We start from the raw sequence: 18747 nt of genomic DNA, 5'->3' as shown, positions 1-18747 counted from the left end.
GCAAGTGAACATTTTGTCCTCAAAGTTGATGTGTTAGAAGCAGGAAAAATGGGCAAGCGTAAGGATTTGAGAGAGTTTCATAAGGGCCAAATTGTGATGGCTAGACGACTGGATCAGAGCATCTCCACAACTGCAGCTCATGTGGGGTGTTCCCGGTCTGCCGTGGTCAGTATCTATCAAAAGTGGTCGAAGGAAGGAACAGTGGTGAACCGGCGCCAGGGTCATGGACAACCAAGGCTCACTGATGCACATGGGGAGCGGATCCAACAAACGAGCTACTGTTGCTCAAGTTAATGCTGGTTCTGACAGAAAGGGGTCAGAATACACAGTGCATGACGGGTCAGGGACCAACACAATATTAGGCAGGTGGGCATAATGTTATGCCTGATCAGTGTATACCTTGAGCCTATCAAAGGTCGTGTCTCGCTTTAATTTTACACAGATAAAGTTCGCACGTCTTTATTATATCAGCCAAGAACCAAGAAGAAGGCAACAGCGCCTCCTATTGGTCGGTCGGGTGCATCTATTTTTTTACCATTTATGGACTGGTCACGTCATGTGTATTCCGTCAGCAGCAGCGCGGTGAAGTGAAGCTCTTCCCCACACCACCGGCTCTGCTGACTGAGATACAGCGCAGCCTTAGCAACTGCAAACCTGCTGCTCGACATGGACCTCTGAGGACACACTCAGACGCATTTGTACGGTTTTTTAGAGGACTTATCTACAGCTTCTGCTTCACACACACACACACACACACACACACAAAGGAGTTGTGTTTCTGCGACAGGGACACAGACAAAGGATACTCTTCGAAGTCAAAGCAACAAACCGGACTGCTATAAGGAGTCTATCTGTCACCAGCTGTAACTATGGTGAGTTACCTTCAACACTGACCTGCCTCTGTCTCTTTCACTTTCTGGTCAGAAAAAAAAAACAAAACATCTGGCACATGAATCTATTCCTATTCACTAAAATAAATACCTGTGATCTATCTATCTATCTATCTATCTATCTATCTATCTATCTATCTATCTATCTATCTATCTATCTATCTATCTATCTATCTATCTATCTATCTATCTATCTATCTATGTTAAAAATGACCAGTGTCATTATATTTACATTTAATATTTGCTCAGAGAACTGAGATTAGTTTATAAACAATAAAGTAATAAAGTATACAAACAGCAGTAAATCAGATTGTTTATTTGTCCTCCGCTTTCACTAAATCTACATGACTATCAAGACCACAGTTGAGGAAAATTCCCAAAAATGGGATACTGCATGGAATTGAACATGGGGATCTGAGGCTTTCAGGAGCACTGAATGGACCATTGAGGTGTCTTATTCAATTCAGTACAGAGCTCCAAAGAGAAAAAAAAAAGAAAAAAGCCTTGGTGTCAGGTTTGCTATGGTGCCTTCGCTTGCTTCTCTTCTCTGTTTTCCTCCCTGTCTAACAGATCATACTCAGACTGGACTCTGATAGGAACAGATATATCATAGTAACCATTAGACTCAATGGCCATCTGTGAGAATGCTTCTGCCTTCCTTTATTTATTTATCTATGTAATCGTTTGTTTATATTTAACACTAATAATATTGTGACTCAAAGACAGTCGTGGTTAAGACGTCAGCATGATAGTTACCCAAAGACAACAAATAAACAGCTAGAAAAATGTTCAGACTCGAACTGTACTTCTTGTAGTAATAGCTTTAAATGAATCACTTGCTTTTTGTGTCTCTAAGTGAGATTTTCATGATGCCGGGTATCTAGAACTAAAAGCTGTCTTGATCATATTCTCACAGGTGGATCGTGAAAATGAATGTGGGTAATTTGTACTCCATGCTTGTGTTTTGTTTACAAGATCTGGTAACAGAGTATTCTATAAAGACTTTGGATTTCTGTTCAAAGCACACATCCTACGAGGAATTGATTTATTCACATATCTGCATGTCCTTCTTGGCATGCATTAGAATGTATATCCAGGCTAAATAAGAGATGGTTGATTTATATCTAGACTGCAGGTCAGATATATAGTTTCACATCCTGCTGTCTTCATCCTGCGGTATTTCATGTTTAGTTGCATTGCACCTACCACAGAGCAGGTTAAGCCAGTCCGTCCATCTGATCCATGCAGTTCAGCGGTTGTTTTAAGAGCTTGGCCACCTGCAGAACTGGTTTTTCCTACAGGCATGCGCTCATAAAACAAGCCTCGTTAGGTAATACGGAGCTAATGCACTCTACTCCGGTCTAGGTGTGAACTGTGTACACAATCTTATTTAACATCTCTGCCTTCCTGTGTGCGTTTCGTAAGTTAGTGTTTATTAGGACGTAATGTACGGCTTGACAAAAAAAGCTGAAAGTGACAGTGCTCTTGTCTGTCAGGTGATCAGAAGAATGTTTAGAGGATGATCAGGTTTCTAGAGTCCTAGAGTGTCTAGAACTCTAGTTCTAGAGTGAGCTATAACTTTTTGCTACTGTGTAGTAAATGGCAGTCAGGGACTTGTCCAGAATTTACAAACTCAGTAACTAACAAAGTTAGTTATTGTTCTAGATGTTATTGTTTTGACTACGTTTCAAACGTTGGCGTCACCTCCGCACAAGTCCTCATTTGAATGATGGAAACGCAGAGAAAATGGCATAGGTTTCCAACTGTAGAGTAAATACTGCTCACTCCCACATCACTGACTGATCTCCTGACTCTGTGACAAACTGTGGATAAGAGTTTTTCCAAACACAAGACGTCTAGACGTTCAGCACGGCGCACTGTATTCATTCATTTTGCTTTGTTTTACAAAACCAGAAGTAGTCCTTGGATACAGTGATGACGTCACTGAGAGATGGGATCCACATCTGTGTACAGAGCTTAAGACTAATGTGGCCTTCATAGGGGAGCATGAAGGTTACACACTGTCACCAGCGCTAACCAAACAACTGCCAGTCTTCTTGTCCCTTTTCTTTTTGCCTTAAAGGCAAATCTTGGCCACACTGAGATGGATTTACTGTCTGGTGTGTGAAAAAAAGCAGTCACGTGGACTGTCTGGGATGGCAAGCAGAAAGAAGGTCTGCACATTCTGTCTTCTAACTCTTCCCTTTCTCCTTCTCTGTGTCTTTCTCTGGATGCTGAATAGTAGGTCAGTATGGCAGCATATGTTTTGCGTTAAGATGGCTCCCCCATCTCCCCACAATGCACACACACACACACACACACTTACTTTAAAAACGTAATTTTTGCTCTCTGCCTTGTTCTGCCAAGAGGCTACATAGGAATTCAGCCTCTGTGTCTGAGCTGTGGCATTCATGAAGCACCAGAGCTGAGATGCCATTTTTTTAGCAACCATTTTGATCAATTATGTAAGTTTTTCTTGGTCTTCTTCCCTAAAACAATTCCAGGCTTCAGTGAGTTTGCTGGATATGTGATGAATCAGACTGAACTCAGTCCTAGCGTTTTGCTTTTTGGAGTCAAACCATTATTGTTCGATGACTAAAAGTCCTAGGGCAGTCCTTGATTTTAAAACAGATTTTTTTTTAAACGAAACCTCAAATAGACTAAAACAAATACTTTAGTAGTTCAGTTTCTATTTTTAGTTTTTTTTTCTAATGTGAAGCCAGTAACATTTCCCCTGCGTGCTCCATGCGACATGCTGCATTTAGTTCCACGCTGTGTATCAGCTCCGTCCTAACATCGAGGTTCGTATCCCATGGCGTTTTTCTGCGCAGCTTTTACTCTGCTGATCTAGTTCTGTTTTAAGGCAAGCTAGCCATATTCTGGAAGAGATTATGGTAGCTTTCCCTCTAGCCAAACCATAAAAACCCCATGTTTCATAATGGAATAACAGAAACGGTATATGGTCTGTATTCTCCCTGTCTCATTTTGGACAGAGGTTCAGCCTTAGTGCTTGAGAAGTTAAACCAGCAAATCCACGACAGTTTTATTTACTGCTCTGTAGTTCCACACAGGAACAACAGTTGGCGTATCTTCGTCACAAATGGAAAAATCTGAAGAAAAAAAAAACAGCGTAATATTTGAATGTTTCGTGCAGAGGAGATTTTCTTTCAGGGAAAGGTGTTGCTCTTGGAGAAACGCAACTCAAGATCTTTAGCAAGACGTTTGTGGCTAAGTGAATTGGTTACAACATTTCTAAAGGCTGTTTTGTCTTGGCCTGCAGTAGGCCAGCTAATCCCCCCCCCCACCTTTACCCACAGTTCATAGGGTGTTCAATCTTGTACCTGATGAACCTTAAATTCACTGCATGCCATTAATCCAAGGTCAAACCGCAGGTAGTGCAGTAAACCCGTTACTATTGATTAACTGGTTTTGTGACAAAGTCCTTTGACTCACTGGGAAATCCTCTGGTTTTAAAATGGTTTTAAAGTGATATGCATCTGCAAAGTTTCAGATTTCGAATGCAGACTTGCAGTAATCCTTCGGAGCAGAAGTGAATCTTTATTTTTACAGCCCGAATGTCCAGTCACAAGCAGAGTCTCAGATCTGTAGAGGATCACATGGATTAAGTTGAGAATCTTTGACGTTAGATGTCTGATGAAAATACTTGCTATAAGAGGAATAGAAATTTCCAGTGTAGGAAAATAATAACCTTTGTGGTGGTGACAGTAAGGAAGCTTTGTTTCAGACTGCATCACACCACCCTGTTGTTGTAAAAGCATCTTTGGTCATTTTTTTATTCTTCAAACTTATATAGATTATTGCCTTTATTCATACGTGTGAGAATATATATGCCACTGCATATGCTATATATTGTTAATGTAATAACATTGTATCTGGTATTATTACTCAGCTAATGGGTAAAAATAAGATGAGAGCTACTGTGTCTTTAACCTTTGAACCCCAACCTGTGTTTGGTTCATTGTTCCTTGTTAGGACTAAGAAGGAAATTATTGTGGTTGTGTCTTGAGGGAGAATCCAGCCTGGGTGTGCTACAGGACAAATGCTTGTTCTGTTCGTTTCTACACAAAGATCGAAAACTGCTGTTTTCATATTTTCACATCCTGACTTCAAATGCAGCAGCACATCAGGGCTGGATTTGCATATATGCTTCCCAGGTTACAGGATTACTCATGGCCATGGGTGTTTGCGTTGTCTGGATGGAATTTATATAACTGATCTATTCCCAAGTAATGTAATGTTAATCTGAGTGAATCTCATATCCCCTGAGCTCGATGTTTCCGTCTTTGTGCAATTTCTTAATGTGTCCTAATCACCAGACCACCTCTGGCCAGCTCATTGTGAGTCACAGCAACACAACAGTCATCCTGCATCACTTCCCTTAGGAAGTCTGATCATAGAGCTGTGTGAACAATTAGAGCTGATTTAGAGTGTACAACAATAGCCAGATTTACACAAATGAATAGGTTGATTGAAATATCTTATCAGCAGGAAAGCTTTTTTTTGTTGTTGTTGTTATCCACGTCCCACCCGGAGGATCTTACAGCAGTGTGTGTTTCTGTCAGTGATGCACAAGCTTGAGTCATTTTCACACTGCCACGTTTTTCCTTACTTGTCAGCTATTCCAGGAACTATTCAGCAGAAAGGGTTCAGTGTGATTACACTGTAGAGGTCACATTTCACAGATGATAGATAGAGGATCTGGATTAAGATCATGAGTCAGAAACTGATGAGGGAAAGTTTTAAATGCACGTGGCAAAGACCTCATCTTATCTTTTCTGATCTTTTTCTGTCTTTGTAGGTTGCTCAGTTCATCTCTGCTTTAAAGCTCTTATAACATGTTTGCATAACGGACACTCCTAAACTAATACTCTTTTGGTAAGATTCATGGCACATGTTAATTTGGCAATATTTCCCATTCTTTCGTATAAAAACATTCCAGATCCATCAAATTCTAAGAGCATCTCCTGTGCACAGCCTGCTTCAGGTCACCTCACAGATTTCTTTGTTGGATTCTGGTCTGGGCCTTAGCTATTGCACTTTCTTCATATTCTTTTGGTTAAGTCATTCATATTGATTTGCATGTATGCTTTCATTTTCAGCTTACGAACAGACACCTGAAGGTTTTGCACTAAAATTGACTAGTATTTGTATCTATTCATGACTCCTTCCACCTTGATAAATGCTCCAGTTCTGGTTGAAGAAAAACAGCCCTAAAGCATGATGTTGCCACCAACACGCTGAACCGTTGAGATGTTTTTTTGTTATCTATAAATATATATAAAATATAGTGTGTGTGTGTGTGTTTCTGTGGGTATCTACACATGCTGTCCAATGTTTCCCAAACCCAATGCTATGTTTGGTAATTTCCCTGCTCCAGCACACTTGTGGCTTATAATTTCTTTAATAATTACAAGTCAATTCCAATGTGTTGGAGAAGGAAAAATGATACAATTTGTCATACATGCCCAAGCGTATGTCTGTGCACTGAGAAGCTTTGTTTAAAGGGAGTTTTCAGAGAGCTGTTGCAGCGTTCCTCACACTGTGCCCAGTTCCTGTTGGCTGTTAGTAAGGGCTTGAAACCGGCAGCATTCCTAAGCGCAACCTGTTTACTTTTCCCTTAATCGTCAGAAACACACACACACACACACAGGGCAGTCCAGGCCACAGCAAGCCACTCCTGCCAGCCCCTACATAGCATTTCTTCTTTTTGCATGCAGTAGTGTTCAGAGATCCCCTTCAAAGCGTCAAGCTCGGCAGTTATCAAAGTGGCACCATATCAGGGTTCACAAGCATCTGCCTCTTAACATCACCCAGGAGGACCAGTCCAACTGGCCCTTCCATTACTGTTCTAATGAACAGGGCGTTTCTGTTTTCAAGTATGCACTGCCCATTGTTAGGCTGGTTAGGTGGAAGGCGTTGTGACTCGAGCTCTTGGGCAGACCCAGGCTGAAAGCAGACAGCTAAGGGGAGGGCAGGACGCGTCATTTAGTTTAATCAAGTTCCCACACACGCCTGCCTTTGATTAACAGCCTCGTTAGGAGCCTGTCATGTGGCCTAGTAAAATGGCCCTGACGTGCTTGTGTGTCTATGAATGTGTAGAAAATTTGTTTAGATTGTTTGGTTTTTATGAGGCGATGGTTATTAATGTATAGTAGATGAAGGCTTGCAGTAAGGCGGGTCTTTCGCAGGACACATGCTTGCTCCTTTATAGGCCATAAACAAGTCCTCAAAGCAAATGCTTCCTTTAGATGTTGTTTATTTGGCCATGTCAGAAATAGAAAATGATTCTTCATCCACTTGCACATGTGTGTACTTTTTCTTCAGCTATGTTTGATTATCATCATGAGTACTCCTAGGCTCTCTCTCTCTGTCTCTCTCTCTCTCTCTCTCTCTCTCTCTCTCTCTCTCTCTCTCACTCTCAGTCTGTCCCCAGGCTTATCCTCCCTCTGTGTCTCAAATATCTCTCATACTCATCGAAATCTGGAGCTCTCAACAACCTCTTGGTCTTCTCCTGAAGAGTGGACTTGTTCCTTTGTTTCAGCAATGTTTTGTTTTTGTTGAATCAGTTTTATTTGGTCTGTGCTTAAATACCTCAAAGACTGCTCCAGACGTGCTTACACACATAGACTTACTTGCCAATTTGTTTTTAGTGTTTTTCTTTTTCACTTACACTTCAAGTTTGGCTTTGATCTGGGAAAGTCCTGTGTTCAAGTTTTTTTTTTAAAGGGGGACAATTAATGGAGACCACAAGCTTTGACTCCTTCTGGTCTGGAGTTGCTCAAGCAGCTATTTGAGCTACTTAACACCAAGTGCTTATATTATTTGAGCAATTAACTCTGTTCTTGGAAACTACGCCTCCATTATGTGCCCAGTTATGAAATTTTACAGTATTTCTCCCCAATTCCCAACATCCAGCCAGCTTTTCTCTAATAGTAGGGAAGGGTGAAGGCTAATGCCTTTATATTAATTTCAGAAGAAACTCAGGTTTGGACGATGTCCTTTTCCACCCAGGTAAATTTATCAGGGATGCCTTCATTTTCTTCATTTTTAACCTGCATTCTATGATGAATAAATTATATTTTCCTTCTCAAACAGCATATAGATTTAAAAATGTCTGTATGTTGACTGATATAAGGTACATAATTATTTATACATCTTACCTCATTTAAATTGTTCCTTTGTTTATTTATAATGCCGCGTGCAGCCATGTTGACTTAATATCACTCTATAACCAGGGAAGGAACTTGTACTTGAGAAGACAACCCCATGTTAATGAGCTGGGATTTGAAGTTGAGAAGGTGTTTTTGTGATAAATCCATCATAACATGCTATTAATGATCAATTTTTGCAAAAGTAAATGGGCGACTGCTTGATTTTTTTCTCATGCAAGTGTTCTATAGTCCACACAGATACTAAAAATGTTAATGTCCTAATCGGTAGTATAGATTTCATAGGCACAGAATTAAGCTTGCTTTTTGGCTTTTTGGTCTCTTAAATTACGCAGTTAAACCATCTAGAGATTATGCTCTGCTATGACAGGATAAGTGGTCACTTGTAAAATTCGGACATAGTAATTTATTCTGGAAAAACAGATCTCTCACAGTGCTTGGTTCTCCCAGCTCTGGATGTGAATCTCTGACCACCAAGGGAACAAAAGTGCTTTCTGCTTGCTCAGAGTTCAATTTTGCCTAACACATAAAGCATAAAGAAACCGGTATAGTTTATCTCGAAGCTTTAAAACCATTCGATTATAGATGCTGGATATGATAGGACACTATTGCACTTAACATTCTACTGCATGAACATGTGATACTTATGGACTAAAACAGAGAAGAATGAAATCTGCATCCTAGACAAATAGGAACAGGACACAGGAAGTCACAGATACAGATATAGAAATGATTCACCTTCATTCAGTTGTCTGGCAATGAACTAAAACGGCGCTCATATTTGCTCATCAAATTCACTTCCCTATTCGATTCCATTTGTTGCATGCTTCCTTTCCACTGCTGAAAGGATAAAGCAGAAGCAAAAAAAAAAACTTGGGCTGAATTTAGAAATGTTGGCACTGAGTTTTTAAAGCAATAGCCAGCCATTTATGGACACTTCCAGCTTGGCATTGTCTCTGGAGAAGACGTAGGTACCTCTAGTGCCTCCACCCATCCATCCTTCAGGCTCACTCAACACTCTCTCAACTTCAGTAATCTTATCACCATATTTAGTGAAGCATTACCTCATGCATCATTACCATTTTTCTTTGGTTATGCCATTAAACACATAAAGCCCTTGTGTGTAATTTCTGTGCAACTTTGTGTGATATAAAATAAATATATCGGCATTACGATGGCAGATAGAATATCATCTTAAACCTTTACCTTCTGTACAGATGCTGTCGTGTGTTCGGAAGTGGATGTCTTGTTATTAGGGTTTTCCCAGATATTAATATTTTCATGTCATGTGTTCCTGATTTCAATGTGAAAACTTTTCTGTTTTGCTTCGTAACATTCTGTGGGAGAGACACCACACCTAGTCCAAGTGAATGAGCTTGGCATCCTGTCCCTGGCACTGGATTAGAGTTATTATTCCCCTTACTCTGTACAGAGCTGATAGTACTCAGGACTAAGAGGTTGCTTGTGTGCCAACTTGGAGCTGTTTGTAAGACGTTTTCCAGTCCATGCAGTCTGCCAAGTTTATACACCGGGGTTAATGAATATTTTCATAGTTTGCAAACACCGAATCATTTCTGTCCCTCCAGAAAGCCATTTTATAAGTGCCACTTCTATAAATCTCACAGTAATACAGGTGGATAAAACTCTTAAAAATTAATTGCCCATGGAGAATATATGATCATCAACTAACAGACCACGGTCAGTGCACATACCCAGCAAAGGATTCAGCAGACTTGAAATATACTGCAGCAGAACCGAATGATGTATGAAAAAACCTGGCTTCTTTTGAGTTACTCCAGCTTTTGAAACCATCACAGCTTCTGTAGCAGATCCTCTGTTGCAGCCAGTCACATGGATTTATGTAAATTATTTTCCTAAAGGCATCTCAAGTAACTGCAAAGACGATTGGACAGAGCACGTATTTTCCACTTCATCATCAAAACAGATATCTTGATCTCATCAGTTCAGATCCCAGGCATTAGCCAAATGTCATAATGTGAAGCGCCACATGATCACAGCAAATATTCTCATTTCTAGCCATGAACTAATCATTATAATGGTTTATGGTGCATTGAAAGGCACCTGTCCACCATTCAGTCATGCTAGTTGCGTATTCGGTCCTTTAGAAGCAGGGACCTTAATATATTTTAGTTGAGTACTGAATTAGGAAAAAGCTTAGTTGTAACAAGTTGGTATTTATCTGATTGGGTATTGACCCAGGGTTTAAGGAAGTGAGTAATTCTAAAATGCCAACTTCTTCTTTAAAAAACTCTTCCTCTAAAGTAGGGATGAAGTCCAGTCAAATATGCAAAAAGCCAACGTGGGTTTTCACTTCCAACCGAGCAGAAGCCACAACTGAGTCTAGTGAAAGCCTAGATCAGTTGATTAAACAGGTGGAATCAGATGTATCTTCTGCTTGATTGGAATAAAAACCTGCACCCACACCGGCCTTTTGTGGATAAGATTGGACACCACTGCTCTACAGGATCTTAGCAACTGAAGCGAAAGTCTAAGGGTCACACTTCCAGATGATTACAGATTTTTCTGTAAATATTTGCTCACCCTGTCCAACACTCATGAACAATACATATGATCTACTTTTAACCATGTAACCAGGTTAATCTCTTTATGGTTTCATATCCAAGCTTTGTATCCATAATTCATTGCTTCGATATAGTTTACATTTTCATTTTGTATCACAGATCGTAGATCCACCTTCTCTTTTCCCACGTCATCCACCCGTCTCTATACCCAGAAGAAGCTGATATATTTTTTTAAATAATTGTTTTCCGGTTTCTTCTTCTATCTCCTGAGCATCTCCTGAAGTGCTCATGACATTAACAGGTGTTTTAGTGTTTAGGATTAAGCTTTAAAATGGATGAGTAACTGAAGCGCTACAATTTAACTTGCTCTGTACATACAAAATGTCAGGCACACACTGTGTACGCTTGAGTGTTTAGAGTGACTGCTGTCTCTGAATCAGTCTTCCCTTTCAATACAAAATGTCACTACAGAGAGGGAATAACCTGTTCTGTCTCAGTATTTCCAACTCCGAGAAACTTTATAAAAACAGCCGGTGGTGTGAAAACCAGATGTCTGGGAAGTGGAGTGAAGTTTAAGGGGAGGGGGAAAAGTGCCGCCTGACTGTGATACTGAATCAGACCCAGCCATTTCCTGTGCCCGGCCTGACTCCGCTCCACACACGCCATATAAGGCCATGGAATTTGCATTTGGGAACTGCCAGACTGTATGGATCTGGGGCTGGTGCTGCAGAAATTCTTCAACTTCTGCTGGATTACATTTTTGGGTTAATGGTCTCTTCCAGCACTTTATGGGGAAAATATGTTGCAAAAATTTAGCCTCATTCCTTTTTACGGGTAAAACAGACTTTAGTGTTTCAGTTTTTCTTTCTGCCGGGATTCTGAGGTTCTCAGATTTTGTATACTAATAGGTTTGAATGCACAACCCCGAAGGCTTGTAGACCAGAAAAAAACTGCCTCACTTTTTCTGACTAAAAGAACTGTTTCATTTATTTGGCTGCAAGTGATGCTTTGCTCCTATTCCTAATGTACTCATTGAAATGTACATAAATAAAAGGTTTACGCCATTCATAAAGAGCCATGCAATCCAAAGCCAGTATTTACACTGTGCTCCTGGACCCACAGTGAAGTTCATGCTGCTTCCAAAGAGATGGTGATAGTGTAGGCGTTCTTCTGTCACACACTCCTTACACACAGCCCAAATTTAGCAAACCACTTACAATCAGGCCACCCAGTACAGCTTCATCTCCTTCATCCTGCAGGCCTCCATTTAGTGCCGTGTTTTGAAGGAGGTAAGTAGTAGTTTGTAATTGGATACTTCACAGTGCCTTCTTTTTTAAAAACAGCCGATTTTAAATGTAGTACGCTGCCTACTTTTTATGGAAGCCGATCTTCATATTAAATGGCTTGTGCCGAATGTTGGTTCATAGCTAAGGGCCGTTTTTTGGATCAGGACACCATGGGATGTGTATGACATAACAGGCGGACTCATTATCGCTTTCTAAAAGGAGTGGTTGCCGATCCTGGGCGAACCACAGAAGTATTCTGAACTTTTGCCTCTTGTGTTTCCGCTTTTCAACCTCTCCCTTTCCCAACAGAACATTATCATTCCTAAATAAGCACAGTGGGAACAAATCTGTCTCTGTAAAATGACTATGTGTCCTTGGATTTTAAAGATAAACTTTGTTCTCTGAAACTGAAATCTGGATGTGGAACAGTTTTAAATAATGTCCTGACCAGGCTTTAAAAAGCCACAGCATATGTAAATGCGGTATTATATTTCATTCACGGCAAAAAATATTGAGGAACCTCAGGAATATCAGTTTTTGTTTTGTTTTTTTCCAGAAGAACAGGTGAATGGGTGCTATAGTACTGTGCCACTTCTTTTGTGGCAGAAATAATCATGTATAAATCTGAAAATAAAATTTTAATGCGCTTCCAGTGTTTAGACTCCCAGTGTTAAGTGAAATGGGACTAAGAGACCTCCTTGAGGTCTACACTTTGATGACATCAGCTATTTACCCAATGTTTATTCTAGGCACAAATCACTTTTGTTGTGTGTAGTTTGTCTCTCGTGGATGTATAAAGACCATCCTTCTTTTTGCTTGCGATAGTAGCTAATCCCAATCCCTATACGCACTAGTCACTAAAAGTATGGACTCTTTTTGCAAAGAAAATGTAAATACATTTGATTGTGTAACAAAAGAGTATGCAAGTACTAGGGCACACAGACATGTCATGTGATGGAAGAGGTAATTGTTGCATAGATACACAAGGCTGCGTTTCAGCTTTTCTTCATTCATTATTCTTTATATAATTTATACTATCATCGTATATCATTTATATCATTTATACTATCATTTAATTTACCATTTTCTTGATGTATTTTTTCACATTTCATTTACGTCACTCTAAAATACAGTGAAGATATAAAATGCAGTGAAGCAAACTGTCACAAAACTCCTCCTCCTTCATGCAAGGAGTTGAGGGCAACATATTCTAATCTTAGATACTATTTACTACTACTTTATTACTACTATTTACACTACCTACTATATACATATAGTAAGTGGACGGGATGTAGGGTTCAGCTTCATTGGCAGAATAATAAAGCAAGCAAACTGCAGTAGCTACAAACACTCAAGAGACACCTACAATCTCTGCTACTTCCTTCCAAGCTGCAGTTTCCTTCCTACTGTTTCTTATGCACATTTAACATAAGGTCATATTTGAAAGGATAATGTGCTATTAATTTTTGATGTGAGTTTGGGAACATCAAATGTGCGAGTGGGGAAAGACCATGTGATCCTTAGGATTGGTCTCAGGAATCGTTCAGGTTAGTTGTCTGGATTTTGTCACTTTACCACATCATTCTTAATTTGCGTAAAGTTTAGTATATCTTAGGTCAGGTGTCGCTGCTTTGTCACTATTGAATGGAGGAGTCTTCTTTTAAGTGAGTTTTTGAATCCTGAAATGAAGAATTGGACACTATCGTGTTACCTTGCTGATATGCAAACATGCAGTCTGCAGAGCCTCAACTGGGCCATTTGGTACAGTACTGTAGTGTTGTTCAGTCCTCCTATACTTAACTAGTAGTGTGAGAAGTATTGTACAAAGTACAAAGTAATAAAGTATTGTACAATGATATTTGAAGATAAGTAATGTATTAATTGGTGTTAACTTCATTAAATAATCCCAGCTGGTAATAAAAAAAAAAATAAAGGAATAATAAAATGTATGGTTTAATAGGGTTTTTTTTAATGATTTTTATAATACGAGGCACAAAAAGCAGCAGCTGGTACCATACAGAGATTTGCAAGAGCTGCTGGTTTGGCTTCACTTCTATCAGGAACACGTGGTGGGAAAAGAACAGTCCTAAAGAGCATTTGGGCTTCAGAGAGATTTTTTATGGCTGAACTCACATTCCACTGCTTTTGTGCAAAGAAATCCAGACAAAAAATAGGGAGCAGACAGATATTGTGTCAGGTGGTCTGAGATTCGTTTTCTCTCTTTGTGAAGGATAAGCTCAAAATCAAAATGGAGTGAAGCATTGAAATAAATAACATGCATTTAAGTTGGGTTTTTTTTTTTGCTTAATCATAAGCTTTCTGGCTTCCTTTTGTTTATACCTCATCCTCCTCCAGATCCTAATGAGGTCCCATCTAATGAGGCGACATGACTCTGAAAATGACACCCGCTACTAGTTTACCGAAGAAAGGTATCATCCTGTGATGTGATGTCTGCTGTAAAACACGTTAATGGCTACCATGTGGAAAATTGTTTGAGCTCAGATTTAGGACGTGTTTACTGTGGAACGAAATTGCGAGACAAAGCCTCCTACATTCCTCATTGTCTGTGTAAGATGGAGTTTGTAAAAGGAGAGAGGTATTTATTTAGCTGGTGAGAAAAGAAAACGCTACCACCCCAACATAGTTCTAATAATGGTCTAATAAAGTGCTCAAGTGGTTTTTGTACTGCTGAATTTTCCTGTAATTTACCCCACATCAGTTTATTTACTCCTGAACAGGGTTTATTTAAGCTTATTTGGAACTGGAAAAATATTAAATCCCCTCTACTTTGTTCTACTTTTTTTTTTATCACATGACCTTCTCCATTGTGTATTGTAATGCATTAAGCAAAATAAGGATTTAAATGGCAATCAGAGATCTGGACTAAAGGGGAACAACGGACATACCAAGCCTTCAAACAGACCACACTAAATCAGGAAGAGATAGTTAAACTTAGATGACACTGAATCTGATGTTTTCTGCGCATGTTCTCTTGCCTGTGTTTGCAACTCTTGATTGATGCTTTTAATGTCTAAATATCTCAAGGGTAAAGTTGTTCATGCTGTGTTGTGGCCGGAGCTGACACTGGCTCATTGCCTATGACGAATGACCGTGATGAATGATGTCCCACTGCGTATGCTGCAAAATGAAAAGAGAGAAACAGATAGAAAGGAAAAGGAGGGACCTGAGATCTGAGAAACGCAGGCATCAAAAGCAATGTTTGCAGCGGACGGGGAAAATTTGCCTGACACAGCAATTTTCTTGAGAAAAAGAAGTCATCATCTTCTGTGTTCAGAGAAAATAGACTGCGGCCCAAATGTGTCCGTAAATCGGATGCGGTCGCTTCACTGAGCCGACACTTTTTACACTTTTTGTCAGCAATGTCTGTGGCGTGGTTAGAAATATGTTTACTGATGAAGAAAATGCATTAAAGCCAGCTGTACAGTGACTATGCAGGTCGTATTCAGGTCTTGTACAGGTCAGTACAGATAGGAAACAATACATCTTGCTGATTTGACCTTCAACAATGCTCTGCTGTTTTCCATGCAGGAGCAATGTACTTCATATAAACCATACACAAAACCAGATACACTAAACACATTACTGAGAATAGCTTAGTTGTTCTCTGAAGCCATTACACCCATGCAGTATGAAAAGCAGTTCTCTAATGTACAGTGTTGTATCCAAATGAAGATTTGTGTGAGAGAATTTTGAATGTTAAACAAGGTTGTGTTTATCTGAAGAGAATATCTGAGGTGCTGTGGGCAGAAAAAAAGGTTTCTTTTTTAAATAAAGTGTGTGAATGTGTTCTGTGTGTGTTTTAACAGGGGAGCCGGGGACACTACCGGTACCACTGGCAGAGCCACAATGTCAAGCAGAGTGGTGTGGACGACATGGTGCTACTCACCAAAATCAACGAAGACGCCATTGTGGAAAACCTCAAGAAGAGATACATGGATGACTACATATTTGTATCCTTTATCAATGTAACCCCATGTGGGCTAAGATCAGCAAGGAGGCACTAGGGTAACTAGGGACATGAGAGCCTTGTCATTTTAATAGTTCCTGTAATATATTAGCAGGGTTTTGAGTGATATGTTATGTTGTAATGATTCTTTAGGCTTTATTGAGTTATCTATAAAGATTTGGATGAAGAATGATTTCCCGCACTTTCTTCAGTTTTGCTCTTGGATTTGTTCCACCACACTACAGATTAAATCTTGATTAGACTGGCTCTACTCAGGCTTAGCCAAACATTTACAGCCCAAGCCACTCTGATCCAGCAATCTACAAAAACAGATATTAGGTTAGTTTGTTATATGCGTGTGGCCGTTCGGAAGTTTATACAATATACTCTGAGATTCGGAATGGTTTATCTGACTTGTCATGTCTGTTGATTGTCAGTAACAATTGGAAAACTTTGTTAAGACTCTCATGAAGTCTAGTTTTCTCACAGCATCAAACATGGTTTTAATCAATGATGTAATTCTTTTACTAGCAGGTTGGGAAGGTCTTTTTGGATTTCACGTTTTAAAACTAAGCCACACAGTTTTGGATTACATCTGTGCTGCATAATGTATATAGTCAGTGTATGTGGCAAAATTCAAGTCTTCAATCATAATAATGTATCCACTACCTCTTTTTACCCTTTGAAGAAATGCTGAACGATCCCAGTGAAATCACATGCGCCATAAACTTCTCCGGCCTTATTAGGATTAAGGGTTCTTAGCTGATTTGGCCCATTGGAAGTTTTAAACCAAACTAAGTGCTGTGATTGTGGTCAGAAAATAGTAACAGTGATGCAGTGTTGCAGTCAGCGGCATATGGGACTGAGGTCAGCGTGAGTCAAGCTCAATGCTTCCTTTATTTGCAATGAGCAGCAGCTCGCCAAGCGGCTCTAGTCAGAGGAGACAGTACTGCCTTTGCAAACCTCTGACCTATCAGACAGAAGTTCCTCTGCTACCACATGACAAATGCTCAGTGCTATCATCATCAACATCGTTTATTTTTAGATTTGCCAGCTTTAGCATGCTAAAATTGGTTAGTCTAAAGAAAAGAGTTCTGACTTACTCAGTTTACTCAGTTTTACCTTTTAATTTAAATATAGTTCTTGCATCACATGAGGCATTTCTGGTGCTAGAATGCTTCTTATACTTATCCAAGAAAAGTAAAACTTATTACACATTTGTATTGGTTCAGCAGAAGCAGCAGACTTCCTGGATGCTTAAAGGTGGCCATGATTTAATGAGCTGTGCTTTTTAACCCTTGACTTTTATACACAGACATACATTGGACCTGTGCTCATATCTGTTAACCCTTTTAAACAAATGCCATACTTTGGGGACAAAGAGGTGGAGATGTACCAAGGAGCAGTAAGTATTACATATGGATTGAAAAACACTTCAGAAATGTTGTATTAAATATACACTATGAAACCAAATGGTCCCCAAAGTGAATTCCAAAACCCACACATTTATAAACTTAATAATCATTTTAGTAATTATTTTCTCTAGTCACAGAAGAACTAAGAAATAAAAAAGAAATAAGGTGTGGTCCAAACCAGGTGTGGTTGTACCAACAGCATTCTTAGGTAAAGGGAATGTAGCTCAGACCTGTCTAACGACGTCACTCTCAGCATCCCTGCAAAATACCTTGTTTGCGTCCTGTCGCATAGTCTGAGCACCGACAGCTGACCCTGGCTCGGTGGCCTCTTAGACAAGTTAATGATGTCATTATGCTATTTATTATATAAATATATACATATATATATACATTGTTCTCATTATTCCCTCTTTTCTTCATTTAGGCTCAGTATGAAAACCCTCCTCATATCTATGCACTGGCAGACAATATGTACAGAAACATGATGATTGACCGTGAAAGCCAGTGCGTCATTATCAGGTAGGAAAACAAATAGTCTGACTCGCCTTACTTGGCCACGTGGGAGTTGTCTTTGTTTCGAAAGGCAGGGCCATGATGAATTTTTAGCTATAACCCATAATGCACACGTGGCAGGTTTTTTACTGCAATAAATATCAGGAGACAATTAATGACCCGTGCTTAATGGATGGGAGGAAAGCAGGATCGACCGGCTCAGCCACTTTAACAGGTGATTTGGATGAAGGCTGTCCCCTTTGAGACCAACTAAAAGGAGTGTGTGTGATTTTTACACCACTTTCTACACTCAGTCCCTGCAGTTACTCAAGAAGTCAGCGTTGTGTTATTTCTGATCATCTCAGTGTCATCTCAAGTTACTCTTTCATGCATATTTGCATATTTATTCTAGCATGTTGGTAGAAAACAGAGGGGGAAACTGCTATTTAATTTCATGTTTCCTGCTTCCTCAGTTCACCTAGAGTAGTCTTGCAGGCTACACTGCTGCTGAAAAAACATGTCTGTGTATTATAGACATGTGCAAAAGTACATTCTTCTAAAATCATCTTAAAATTAGTTTCAAGAAAATCCTGTATGTGCTGTTTGCTGTGTCCTAAAACATTTTCAGTTTCTCCAAATTCTGCAGTGTGGTGTTCATTACTTTTCAAGTGTAAATCTGATTGAAGATTGGGGTATATGGTTACTGTACAATTTTCCATCGCTACTTTCCAGAGAGAGAAGGTGGATGAGAAAGGAAGGAAGCCATCTTCTAGTTTCTGGTGTGTGTTGGTGGTCTGCTGGTCAGCTGAAGCTTGGGATGTGACTGTGTTGCTTACCTCATGGCGAAAAGCTCACGCTTCAGCATTTTCCTCTCTTCTGTTTGTCCAGCAGGCTGTTCCTGGCACAGTTTGACCACAAAAATAAACTGGAAATGGGATTGTGATGGGGTCAGATTAGTAAACAA

The 18747-nt window shown here is 39.7% G+C and overlaps 1 protein-coding gene across 2 annotated transcripts in view; it reads left to right on the top strand.

Moving 5' to 3' along the window:
• Positions 1-586: 586 nt before the first annotated feature.
• Positions 587-18747, top strand: part of myo1ea (myosin IEa) — a 47025-nt gene continuing 28864 nt past the window's right edge. For both annotated transcript variants that reach the window (XM_058381727.1, XM_058381726.1), the window contains exons 1-4: positions 587-872; positions 15737-15880; positions 17192-17281; positions 17716-17810. In XM_058381727.1, the coding sequence (XP_058237710.1) occupies positions 870-872; positions 15737-15880; positions 17192-17281; positions 17716-17810 (332 nt within the window). In that variant the 5' untranslated portion in view covers positions 587-869. The remainder of the gene's footprint in view (positions 873-15736; positions 15881-17191; positions 17282-17715; positions 17811-18747) is intronic.

The sequence above is a fragment of the Hemibagrus wyckioides genome, linkage group LG27, assembly GCF_019097595.1.
Source record: "Hemibagrus wyckioides isolate EC202008001 linkage group LG27, SWU_Hwy_1.0, whole genome shotgun sequence".
Lineage (NCBI taxonomy): Eukaryota > Metazoa > Chordata > Actinopteri > Siluriformes > Bagridae > Hemibagrus > Hemibagrus wyckioides.
This window is presented reverse-complemented; position numbering and strand designations above follow the sequence as displayed.